We start from the raw sequence: 13,668 nt of genomic DNA on the forward strand, positions 1-13,668 counted from the left end.
GACTTTGATGGCAATGGTAGCCAATGGCGCTTCGCTGCTGTCTCAGCCAATTAAGAGGTAGCGTCGCCCAGGCAGCCGCATCTTTTGCAACATTGCTGGATTGAGATGGGTTTTGCCAAGTATTAGGGGGAGCTTCTGCATACAAGGCCTTTTATTTTAATGTGTATAATGCATCAAGATTAAAAACCTTCTGGCTTTACAACAACTTTAATGCCCCTGCCAGAAACTGCAGCTCAGAGTAGAGGGATTTCAGCAATAGTGACAGTGTTTTCAATTCAGAAAGTAATGGGCAAGACTGGTTACAGGCAGTGACAATGTCCTCCTGCAATATGTTTTCATCCCATTGTGGTACAAGCAGGCACAGCTTACATGAGTGACTACTCTGAATACAGGAGCAGTGCAGCATTATTGCCACTCCATCACAGGAGGGGAGGACTTCACTAACGTACTCAACAGGTTTTTTTGTAAGACTTGGCATGGGAACCAAAAGAAAAACAAAGTGTGGATACATTTGCTGTATAATTAAATGTTGAAGCACTATTTTTTTTTGTTTTTTTAATGGGAGGCCATAGTTCCGCTTTTTAATGGGAGGCCTACTAATTGGGATGTGCAAGGTAGTGGTGACTATAGAGGTGTGATACAGATGACGGACATGTTGTATGACTTTGCCAGCTATCCAGAATGGATCTGTTAATACCCCCAGACAGATGTCCTTGAACCAAGTACCATTTAAGGATTTGTCAGATTTCCCTACCTCCACACATTTACACACTAACAGCTTCTGGTACCCTCAAACTTACCAGTCTGAATTTGCATCCTTTAGGAATTTATTTTGAGTCGTGCTCTGCAGAGCTTTACAAAAATATGTGATTTTCCTGACCTGCTATTCCATAGTACTCTTGCCAAACATCTTGGCCTATTTTCCAGATATGGACAAGTGGTATTCATGTTCTTTTTGTTCACTCATCTTTGTTTCAGTAAGCTTGATTTTGGCTAAGCCACAAACCCACCTTCTCATTGGAGGTACAGTGGTCCATTACTTGATCATGGAACCTCCATATTCATTTAAACTTCACTGTTCTCATCACCATTTGAAAATTTTATCAGACTCCACATTTAAAGATCAGCGGAATGCCCAACTTTCTTTGATATTCCAATGATGCTTTAAGAAGTGATAACGTTCTGCTGGCAAGCCTATAACTTGGCATACTGGCAATCCCTTTCCTTTGAGCTAACATCTTTGGTAGAGATCAGTGCTTAAATCATTATTTTAAAAAGCCAATAGCCTATTTCTTTGACTTTCTGCAGCCTGTAGTGCCTACATGTTCTGCGTTTTTGTGTTTTTTTTTTTTTTGTTTTTTTTTTGGGGGGGTTTATGAAGGACCCATTTGTTTAAAAAGTTAGAGTAGCAATGAAAATGAAAATTGCTTATACTTAAACAGACACAGACCATGATTGCTTGACCTTCAGCCAAGAGAAACAGGAATGCATGGGCAAATAGACCTAATTAGTTAAAACGAATACAGGCTAAACAACAAAGTCAGAACCTAAAGGCAATTTGGGTCAAATCGGAATATACAAGACATCGGGACCTAGGCTAGTGAGAGTTGGTGCAGAGTAACACACAGATGTATGCACCAGTACTGACTAGTGATAACTAACCCTCTAAATGGACATAGAACAGATTAGTTGGAGGTAAAGACACTGAGAACAAACCTGGAAAGACACTTTTTTTATTTTTATTTTTTTTTTTCTACTAAACTTATCGAGTACATTTAAACAGAGTGCTGGCTGTACTTTGTCCAAACCACTGCATAATAAGCAGTGCACTTTACAAATGTTCATTGTGTTGGGATGGCTTTGGCAGAGCACAATACCAAATTGGGGTTTTAAAAAAGAAATTAAGCTTATGGTAGCAAAGGCTACTCTGACTACAGGTTTTCCTCAATGTACTCTTTAAGTTGAGATTTTTAAACTTTTCCAGTTTACAGGATGTAGGCCCACCCCATTGGTCAACCATACCACTTTCTCTTTTTTTTTTTCTTCCCCTTTTGTTATGTCAGCCCCTATGTTTCTATTAATGCACATTCTGTGTAGAACTCGTGCACATAATCTGTTTTGAAAAACTGCTGAACCTCCTTTTTATTGTGATTTATTTATATTTTTGTATTTTAGTACACTCTGATTTGCTATTGCCTAGCCATATCAGTAAAAGTTGTTCAAGACATTTAATTTAGTTTATTGGTATATGAAAATAATGTGCCCTTCCTCCTTTTTTTTTTTTTTTTTTTTTTTTTTGTGCAAGCTGCATATCCTGCACAACTGCCATCAGCATTGTAACTGTTTTTACATTTGAAGATTAATTCACTGAGATGTGTTTTAGCATCACTGCCAAATGTTCAATTTACAAACGTAGAGATCTGTCATCTTTACTTCTTGACACAAAATTAACATTTATCTGTTGCCTTATATTACTAATCCCCAATCTCATTAAGTTTTTACTACCACCTCTAACTGCTTTATTTCCTGCTCCCCTATATAGACAGCTTTTGCAGCTCCCAGGTATCACCAGCCCGAACCCTAGTGTTCTTTTAAAGGGTATTGAACTGTGCAATAATGTTTATAAATTGATTGTATGGTCAAATGACACTGACGGCTTTATAACACTAGCAGTGGGAGAGTGAGCTAAAGCTGGCCATACATCAGTAGAATTTAGTTTAAAATATGTGGTTTTTGAAACGTTGTTTCGAATTACTAATAGTTGGGGCCGATTTGACAAAAATGTTTTCAACCATAGTGAAAGTTGAAGGAGAAGAATAGGATTTTTTCTTTTCTCAAACAAAATGAGAATTGTAAATGTGTGTTTTTGTTTTAGGAAAATTCATACTTGTAATGCACCACATGTGCATCCCAAAATGGAACCTAGAATTCAAATGTTGACAATGAAGTCCAACTATTTGTCATACAAAATTTAGTCCATAATGGTGTGGAATATTCTGAAACATTATGAATTCCCACATAAGCCTTTGAAATTTGGTTTTCCACTGGTGTATGGTCAGCTTTAGTAATGGTATGCATCTTTGTGAATTGACATTTAAGGTATGGTATCAAGAAAGACTTTAGCTTATAGCTCTCTGGGACTCGAGATATATGACCTACCTTCCAAAGTGCTTATCTTCCCCAGAGCCATGGCCACTACCTTGTTTGCTATTAGAAGCCATGCAGAATTAAAACTGGCCATACACAGGTTTTCACACAATTGTTCTGTCTTGACCATTGTTTTACTTTAGCATTTACATTTTAGAATGAATTTAAATTTTCCAAATGAAAACCACTTTCACTGTCAGCAATTTATTGATTTGGGATTTTTTTTTTCCAATCCTAGTTACTGTGAGACACAAATATTGATTTGAACTCGTTAACAATTCAAAAATTGAACATTTTTTATTTTTGAATGAAATTCTTCTAGTATTATGTGGCCAGCTTCACCATTGGGATGAATGTAAATCATGGGGTGTTTAAAAGCCTAATAAGATAGTAGCTGTTCTATGAAGGGAAATACTTTAAGAATTTCCAAACCCCAGGTGTCTTCTATAAACTACTAATCCCTAATGGAGATGGAAAACCCAGTTAAAGACCATGTCAGCGTAGCAACCTGGGTGACAACCTTGGCTTCCTCCGTAGATGCTCAGGAGCAGGAGGTGTAGCCACTTGGGTATAGGCGGCTTGTTCAGAGGTGTACCAGGTGAGAAAAAATTGGCCATAAAAATGAATGCAGCCACCACATCTAAGAACCAGTAAGCTGCAGTATATAAAATTATAGTATTCGGGGTTGACTATGCTTCGTGCTGTCCCAGAAAGGTATAAGCAGCTAGTGTGTGGTGCAGAATACCCTTGGCCACCCAACGGTAAAATATCCGTTTTTAGTTGTGTTCATTTTCAGGTATGTGTCTTGCCATTGTTTTTTCATGATTTTTGTTATGTTAATTTTTCCACTAAACTTCTTTTTATTTTGTGAGCTTTCCCATGCATGTACGAAATGTCTCTTCCCAGGCCCTTTTGTATTTCCTGCTAATTTTTTCAACAACCGAGGGCAGGCTGTAGCCAGACTAAGAATTCTACCAGCAGCACAGCTAAAACTTAAACGGAACAAGAAAAAAGGTATTTAGTCTTCCTTACTCAATAGAGAGGACAAACACAAATCTGATCCTTTCCTGAGCACATGGCATCCATTTCTTTTTACACTTTCCTTTTCACTGGGGATGGCTGTCTTTATCACTTGATTTGTATTTGTAATCCCAGATTTATGGGCATTTGACACCTGATACAAATGTCCACTGAGATGATACATGTCCTTCCATTTGTCCTTGTGAGGAATTAATTTAGTTGCTTGCATTTCTGGACTTGTCTGGCAGGGTAGTATGCCAGACAGACCTTAATTAACCGATGTTCTGTATTTTCAAGTAATTATGCTGCTTTTGTAGAAATATTTATACCTTAAAGGCCAACTCCGGGCAAAGCCATTTAAGTGTAAATGCAGTTGAAAGACGCTAGAACCTGTTTGATTTTTTTAACAGCTTGTGTCCCCATGGGTAAAATAGGCTCCTAAATCTTGCCTCAGTCACAGGAACAGCAACAAAAAAAAGTTTTAGGGTGGAGGAAAGGTTGAGATAAGGTTTCTATTGCCATCAGTGCATTCCTCCCTCCACTTGCCTTACTGTCACAGGGGTGTTTAAAAAAAAAAAAGGGGGGGGGGACTATTCCCTAATGGAGTTTTAACTTTTCCCCATTGTATTCACAAATTTGGAAAAAATGGCTGGAGTTGAGCTTTAATGTAAAAGTCATATGAAAAATATTGTCCTCCTTCTGAAAATGCTGGTTTGCCTGGCTTCAGTACTTTTACTCTGCTGACCTGGAACAAGCATGTAGAGCAAAAGACACTTTTGATGAGTTTATTTTCATTGACTCAATTAATAAAGCCAATTCATTAGTAGGACAGAGCGGCAGCTTGGTGTCCTTATAGTCGAACCCATTTTCTGCATGTTACACGTTAACCTATTGGAGCTCGGAATAATTGTGGAATTAAGCAGTTTTGTTTGTGCTTAATCTGATGACATGGTTCACAATTTCCTTGCTTTGTCTTATTCCTCTATTGTGATTATTTGGTTCCTTCTCTTTTTACATACCAAGCAGATTTTTGTACAGAATAGTTCTTACATCATTCATTTCATACACCATGTGTGCATGAAATGGATGAAAACTCACACAATTATACGGAAGTGAAATCTATCATAAACGCCTGCAAGGGCACAAAGAACAGTTTTCTATGTGCCCTGCTCACACCACAGTGTTGGTGTCAAGTGTGTGTGCATTTTTTTATGTGTGTGTGTATGTATATGTATATATATAATTTTTTTTTTTTCACATGGTGGGAACAAGGCATCAGAAATGAGTATCGGCAAAAAAAATCTGAATGTTTGGAGACTTTTTTTTGTTTAAGGGCCAGTTCACACCATAGAAATGCAGTCTGGATGCTTTTCTGAATGCGTAGTCCAGTGCATTTTCACCCCCACTTTTCTCAACCTCAAGTATGTGTGCCAGTGTGTGTTTGATGCATTTTTCTTTTGGAGCTGCAAACACTGGTGGGAACTATGCCAATGAAAGCCATATAATATACTTTCCATGCGTTTTTGATGCAGATAAAACGCTCTGGACTGCATGTGGTGTGGCTTTGACCCTAAGTTAACATAGCTGCACATCAAATTAACACGTTTCACAGTTATTACTTAACAAAAGCTTGCTAAAAATGTCTTCTACTGTTTGCCATGACTGTCGTGGCTATGGTAACCTTAGAAAGAAATTAGTTTTGAGTCATTCATCTTCCAGTTCTAAAGCCTGAGGAGCTTACCTGGTACACGCTTTAGAAATAGAACCTCCAGTGGCATTAGAAATTAATAAAATATATATATATATATATATATATATATATATATATATATATATATATATATATATATATATATAATATTTATTATGGACCAGTCATGTCACTGATGGCAAAGTGATGCCAGTAGCGTATGGTACTTAACGGACTCCTAATTGAAAAGCCATCACCAGTACCATTTGTCTTCTGTTATACTACCTCCATTATTTTTAAGCAATATTTACCTGCACACCTTCTGTTCAAATAAGAAAACAAGTTTTTTATATATATATATATATATATATATATATATATATATATATATATATATATATATATATATATATATATATATATATATATATATATATAATTTTTTTTATGGTGTGCTCTAATTTTGTATCGCAAAATGCCTTTATTCCTGCATTATACTAATTCTCAAATTCATGTACAAAGATTTTTAGCTCTCGCCATCGGCCATTTTGTCATGAAGAGGTTTGATTTATTAATGCTAGAGTTGTACAACTGTGCTTTATACCTGATATGCACTGTTGATGCCTATAGGGTTTACTTTTTATTTTCTGTCTACCATTTGGCCGTAGGTGGGTTTGTCTTCATGAAATGTTTTTTTTGCACTACTAAGCATTCTATGGATAAAACCCCTCAAGCTTTGTGAAATCGTTGCGTTAAGAGGTTCCAACATGTTGGATAACCTCTATGAATGATCAAATTTGATTTTAATGGAAACTTGATTAACATGCTAGTATGCTGCACGGCCCAAATGGTTGCATTGTACCTACTGTCTTATGTACTTAAAGTTCCTTCCCCCACAGGTATCTACAATGTGGCTCCTTTTTCCCTTCTGTCAGATTTCTTTGTGGCTGGAAGGAATTGGAAATCTGTTCTATGGTCTGTTGGAATAGTGCTTGCTTCAAGCATATTGATAAAGCAGAGCATTTGGTGCCTACTATTTTTATATTCTTCAATCCTAATTCACTTTCTCTTTGGTGTGCTAGGGCCCCTTTTGTTGTGTTTTTATGGAATTGAAATGGGATTGATTTAATTAGTTGCAGTATTTATAGATCTTGCAACTGGGAGGCAGTACTGTTTCCTATTAAAGTGTCTAAAGCAAAAAGAAGCCAAATTGAATATTCCTCTTATTCTGTTTTGGGAGCATGAAAACGACAAAGATCAGCTATTGCGGATTTTTTTTTTGTGAATACTTTGATATGGATTTTATTGCACTGTCAGCCGCATACACACAGGGCTGTGTTGGGTGGCATTGGCTGGTTCAATAGAAATTGGGCTGTTCGGCTGAGTTTTGTTGCATGGGCATGCCAATGGCTGAGAGCACTGACCGGAGTGTTCTGACGGGGGACCGTACCCCTCTCAGAACTCAATAAAACAGCAGGGGGGATCGCTGTGCCATCGGATGATTAGTACAGCGGCTCTGACCCGACCTGTCAGGTTTTTATTTTTATTTTATTTTTTTCATTTTAGCCCTTTGGGTTGAACAAAAAATAACAGTATGTAATAGGCAAGGTGAATCCTCCCAGCTGTGCTATTGTATTGTGACAGCGGGGCCTCCTCCACTATCGGAATACACTGATTAGCACTGCAGCTACTAATTAAAAAATTTTCAACATTCCGTTCGATAAGTCGATTGTTGGATTGACTTCTATCGAGCAAAAACAGCCATAGATGAGGCTGGGTTCACACTATTGCAAACTGAATGTGTTTTTCCCCGCATCCAATTTGCATGTCAGAAGATTTTGACTGGCTCTCAATGGAGCGGTTTCACACATCTCCGGTGTGGCTGCAGAGCGAATTGCACAGGAGTTCCGTTTTTGGGTCCGAATTCAGCCAAAGATTTGTGCCAAAATTGGACCGGACGCACTGGATCCCTGCCTTCAGCCACTGTGTACGGCAGTGTGAACCAAGCCTGAATCGAAATGCAATAGATTTTTGCCGAAGAGAATGATCAGCCAGTCCAAATTCAGGTGAACCTCTTTAGAGTTCACAAATGTGTTTTTGGCCTTGTGAGGAGCATTGGGGTAAAAACTGGAGCAATAATCCCCCCCCCCCCCCCCCCCCCCCCCCCCCCAGTAAAAAGGCCTTTCTATTGTATTGAGATTTATCTTAATGCTAACATTAGGGTTCCAATTTAAAGTCTGTCTAAAACAAAAAACATTTATATTGTAGCTTACTGGTCCTTGCATGTGTTGGCTGCATTTTGCAAGTCTAAGATCATGCGGGAAATGCAGTGCAAAACGGAACCTTACCTTTTTTATTGTGCAAACTACTAGTCCCTTCAATCCACCTTTTTGTAATTAGGATAAGCAAAGACAGGTTTAAAGCCCAGTCTGTATGACAGCCAGGTCAGCCCCTATAGAGACATGCCTATGGACAAGAAGGGTAAAAAGGCCTAAGAAAAGAAAATTAAAGCAGACCCCACAGTGAAGGATGAGCAAACTGCAGTTGGCTATTTAGTGGGTTTAGAATAGATACCCTTTTAAAGGGCTATTTCTGTGTTTTGGCATATTGGGTAAGGTAATATGTACACAATTCATGTGCATCCGATTGAATCCGGTCTTTGTTTCCACCTGCCTGTCAATTTTTAATTGTTTTGTCAAGCCGAGGGGGCAGACTGGGCCATATACAGCTCAAATTCTGGTCGATTCAGCAGAAATCAACTGAAATTTGAAGTTTGTCTTGCATAATTCGGACCTGTCTACAACCAGTGCAGACTGTGTTATTATACTCTATTTACTATTTGTGGTTAATATGCCTGCCCAAGATTGTTTCAGTGGGGTAGGTTTACTAAAAGCATATACTGTGCACTTTGCAAGTGCAGTTTTGCTCCAGAGCTTAGTAAATGAGGCAGTTTCACGTTAAAAAAAAAAATACCCAATCACATGCAAAGGAAAAACCAGCGTTTTGCTTGCACATTAAAGGGGTTGTAAACCCCCTTTTTTTTTTTTTTTTTTAAATAACAAACCTGTCATACTTTTCCTCCATTGTGCAGTTGATTTTGCACAGAGTGGCCCCAATCCACCTCTTCTGGCGATATCCGCTCCTCCCCACATCGGGAAACCACCTCGGAGAAGGGCGCTCCCAGGTCCAGCGTTTATCCGTAGACAAAGAATGCCGGACTCGGCCCAGCCCCCGCATCATTGGATTTGATTGATAGCAGTGGGAGCCAGTGGCTGCGCTGCTATCAATCTATCCAACCAAGAAACCATGCATTAAGGTGAAAAAGGGTTTACAGCCCCTTTACGTTCAGTCTATTTGCCTTTAGTAAATCAACCCCAGTTTACTAGTGGGGTTGATGTCCTTTTGGTTTTCTATGTAATCTCGTCTGTTTTTTTTGTTTTGTTTTTTGTTTATTATTAGAATGAATTTGCTACTTCTCCCTTTTTAAAAAAACAAACAAACAAACCATTTTCACATCGTTTCACTTTTCATGTTTCTTATTTCTAGGTGCTGCTCACTCTTCTGCCTCTTTACTAATGTTTTCTAACTGACTGCTTTTATATTTTACAGCTGTATCTGTTGTAGTCCATTATACCTGTGATAGAATTTGGCAATTTCTGTGTCTAGAATTCTGGATTATTTTTGTTTTGGCTGCAGTGTTTTAGTGTTAAAAATTCCTGTAACCTTATACGCTGTATCAACTGAGTGAACGTTTCCCAACTATACTTGTCATTCTTTCCTTTTGTGTTCACGTATTTTCTCTGATCTAGCACCATGGTATACTTTTTATTATTTTTCTTTCAGAGGGGCATCTCCCAAGAATGTGCACAAGGCCACTTTTTCTCTGCTCTTCCATTTGTGCATATTTGCATTGAATTCCTTTTAACCCCACCAGAATCCAGCTAAATTGGCTCTTTACCTAGCGCAAACCCAGCGTGTTTTGTGGTTTTTATGCTTATAAATAAATGCTCCTGAGAACAGAACTCAATGCAAACATGCCTGACGGCTATTCTTATTTTGTCTCCTTGCCACTGTATTCAGTCTATAATGTTGCTTTACTTTTCTTGCAGATGAGAGCAGAGAACAAGGAGAAAAAGATGCCAGCAAAATCACCACATACCCTCCTGGAACAGTTCGGTTTGATAGTGAGCTCAGGGCTGTTCAAGTCAGCTGTGGCTTTCACCATTCAGGTAAAGCTGTTTGGTAAAGTGAATAGATCAATGGCTAGCAACTTGAGGTATAGAGAACCTTAAAGTGAATGTAAACTATCCCCCTGTGACAGGGCCCATTCAGTTTAACCACTTAAGCTCCGGACCATTTGGCTGGCCAAAGACCAGACCGCTTTTTGCAATTCTGCACTGCGTCGCTTTAACTGACAATTGCGTGTTTGTGTGGCGTGGCTCCCCAAAAAAAACTGACGTCCTTTTTTCCCCCCACAAATAGAGCCTTCTTTTGGTGGTATTTGATCACCCACTGGTGTTTATTTTTTGCACTATAAACAAAAAAGCGGCAATTTAAAAAAAACATTTTAACCTTTTGCTATATCCCCCCCCCCCCCCCCCCCCAAAAGTGTATGTATATATGTATGTATGTGTGTGTGTGTACAAAATCAACACTTCCACTGTTGGGTGCTTTGGTTGAAGGGCTGCATGGCAAGCAAATGGCCACATAAATCATACTAGTTCAGCCTGTTGATGACGTGGTAGCCCACACCTACATGGCAGATTGTGAAGTGCAGATCCTTGGTTAATGTATACTTGTGCATTAAGTGATTTTCTTTTCATACATCAGGGGAAACAGAGCCATAGTGGTTACTATATGGGTTATGGGCCACCTTCAGGTGATGGACACTGGCACGCCCTAAATTAAAAAGTGCACTCCCTATATAACCCCTCCCACTGGTGGGAGTACCTCAGTTTTTTCGCCAGTGTCTAAGGTGTTGGTCACGAGTAAAGGTGAGCTGTGCTGAGCTCCACTGGAACAATCCTTTCTGGGGCTGGCTATGCAGACAGATCCATTCAGAGTGTGTGATCTTGGCTGTATTGAATGGTACCCAAGCCTTGTATCCAAAGAAACTAGGTTTTTGCCTGTGAATGTTGGCCTTTGGGAAGCTGGACCCTGGGATGCAGTCATTTTTGGTATTAAGGCCATACAGTTTTTACTCCCAGGGTGTAATTACAGGTCCAGGATTTTGGGTTTTCCCTTTTAAATCCCCCGCTCCTGAAGGTTTAATGGAGCCCCCCATGAAGGGTGAAGATTGGGTCTGCTGGTTTACCACAGAAAACGCTGCAGCAGGAAGGTAAGTGGAGTTTTTCTAAGAAATGTAAAAAAAAGTCTACTTTAGATTTTAGTAAATGCTGTCATGCATATGTCACCAGTGGGGGCTGTATTGAGTATTCACATCTTATGCTTCTCAGAGCCATGTTGTGTTTTGAGGCAGATGCTGCTTCTTCTGGCCAAACCGACCTTTGGTAAGTTGGGGGGGTGGGGGGATCTCTCCCCACAGCCTAACTATTTCTCAAGCAGTGCATGTGATTTCTTCTGATGGTACCTCTGCTTTGTGCATCGGGCTAAGGTCAGAAGGGGGGTTAAAACACCCCCAGGAATGGAGCTAAAGGAGTCCCCCTCTAGCTCTAGTAAACCTACTTATCTCTACAGTTGACATCCTCCCCTGAGGAGTGACTGGTTAGAATGAGCATCAGGGTCATGACATGTTTACAATTGTTTTCAACACCACAGCCCCTGTGTATTTTTCTAAGAGTTATTTTTTTTCCCCCTCAGCCATGATGGGTTTAAAAAAAAAAAAAAAAAAAGTTTAGCGACCTTAATCGCACAGGTTCTCTTTCATTGCCAGGACCCTCAGAGGAACTAGGGGCGGGAGAAGACTAATCCCCTCGGGACCATGGATGACTCTTCTGAGGTGTCAAATGTGGGGGAAGCCGCTGGTTTCAATGTCTTGCTGAATGGTCCACTCAGCATTTATGCTACCTTAACTGCGTGTTTAGGCTCATGCTTTTTCCTGTCCATTGTTGGAAAAGCCTTTTTGTATCTGTGTAGATCTCCTAGATGTTTTCCTCCTAAGAAAGTTTTTACACTTCATCCTATGGTGGAGGTATTTTACTAAGTACGGTATACTAGCAATTAACACAGTATATCCTCTGAATAAGAGCTGCTATTGATAGACAATACTCTAATGCTTAGGCATCCAACGAATAAAGTTGGAATTCTTGTTAAAAAAAAAAAAAAAAAAAAAAAATCTTTCCTGATGCCTTCATGGCAGCACACACTGGGTTGTGACTCCGCCCCCACAACCTGACAGGATTGGATTAGCTATAAATTTGAAGGGGAGACCCCCCCCCCCGCTGCATTCTTTTTTTATTCTCACCTGACAGGTTGGTCGGACGCGTTTCCTTGTTACAGATGAAAAAAGCCTCTACCGCATTCGCCCCAGCAGGTTCTAGCCTCTCCTGTTTGGAAGTCCCTCCTGTACAGTCTCTAAAGGAGCTTCTATGGAGGGAGCCCCCCGCTCTGGTGGTCTCAAGGGGCGTTTTTACTGGCATTTTGATAAAGCTTTAAAGAAGCTTTCTTTGCAGTGGATTCCCCTTTTCTTGTCTTTTTCCCCTTTTTTTTCTTCATTTTCCTTTCAGAATTCTGCTAGTGACTAGAGCTCAAATTTTATTTAACTTTGAAAATTTTTTATATACCTTCTTTATCTCCAGCGGAGGGAGCAGGTCTTGCTGGTACCTGTTATCCCTCCCGTGCGCCGTTCGTTCTGCCGCACTGTGCATGCCCAGTCTAAGGATTTTCGTTTCTAGGCTTTCCTTGCTGCTTCCCCCTTCCAAGATGGCGTGGAAGTGCTCGTACCACTTCCGCGCATGCGCGGAGCGTCATTCATTTTTCCTATGCAGTTAAATGTTTTTTTTTTTTTTTTTTAAATGTGTCGGTACAATTCATAGTAGTCCCTTCCTGCTTATGCATTCCTTCTTACATTTTAGACTATCCTGTACCCTTTCCTTATGGAGTCCACTGCCCACGCAGACCACCATAAGCAAGTTAGGTAAGAGGCTTTACCGGTTAGGTACGTATTGAAGGGGAGATCAAGAGTGCCAGATGCTTAGTGCTGCCTTTTTTTATCTTGGCAGCCCGGCTGAGTCAAGAACGGCAAGTTCTAGACGGGGGAGAAGATCCAGACATACCTCAAGCAGAAAATCTTGTAGAAGCCGCTCGAGATCCCCTTCACGCCACCGGAGGCATAGCCATTCACACCGCAGCCAGTCAGGACGTAGGAAATCTCCTCCCTTGAACCATCAGAGTCTCCATGCTCGCCCTGCACCAAATGCCTGCTGGCTATGCGGTGCCCCGGCTTTACCAGACAAGCTAGCTTGTCGTTCCTGCTTCAGTGAGGCCACTAGAGAAAAAGCAGATGCTAGAATGGCCACGGATCTCATTAGGGAGTCCGTACGGGAAACATTGCTGGAGTCAGCTGCACCGGCTATGGATAGAGCAGTTCCTAGAACATCCTCTGTGAAACCTCGTATCACCCAAGCATCAGAATCCTCCTCGGAGGACGAGTGTCAGGATATGTCAGCCGGCTTTGACTTTTCCCTGGTGGAGCCTTTTGTGAAATCCGTTAAGGAGGCAATTGGCTGGCAGGAGGACGCGGCTAATCCTCCAAAGGTATGGAAATATTTTCCGAATTTTGAGAGATCCCGAAACCTTCCCTTTTATTGAGGAACTTGAGGACCTCATCAAGGACAAATGGGAAAGATCGG

At 40.3% G+C, this 13,668-nt stretch overlaps 1 protein-coding gene across 16 annotated transcripts in view; it reads left to right on the forward strand.

Moving 5' to 3' along the window:
* MYCBP2 (MYC binding protein 2) overlaps positions 1-13,668 on the forward strand; it is a 399,577-nt gene that overhangs the window by 158,953 nt on the left and 226,956 nt on the right. For 14 of the 16 annotated variants that reach the window (XM_077483080.1, XM_077483077.1, XM_077483078.1 and 11 more), the window contains exons 19-20: positions 4,054-4,161; positions 9,967-10,086. In XM_077483080.1, the coding sequence (XP_077339206.1) occupies positions 4,054-4,161; positions 9,967-10,086 (228 nt within the window). The remainder of the gene's footprint in view (positions 1-4,053; positions 4,162-9,966; positions 10,087-13,668) is intronic. The other 2 variants (XM_077483085.1, XM_077483086.1) reach the window with 1 other exon arrangement.

The sequence above is a fragment of the Lithobates pipiens genome, unplaced genomic scaffold (genome assembly GCF_037356315.1).
Source record: "Lithobates pipiens isolate NorthernLeopardFrog02 unplaced genomic scaffold, aLitPip1_a1.2 Scaffold_16, whole genome shotgun sequence".
NCBI lineage: Eukaryota > Metazoa > Chordata > Amphibia > Anura > Ranidae > Lithobates > Lithobates pipiens.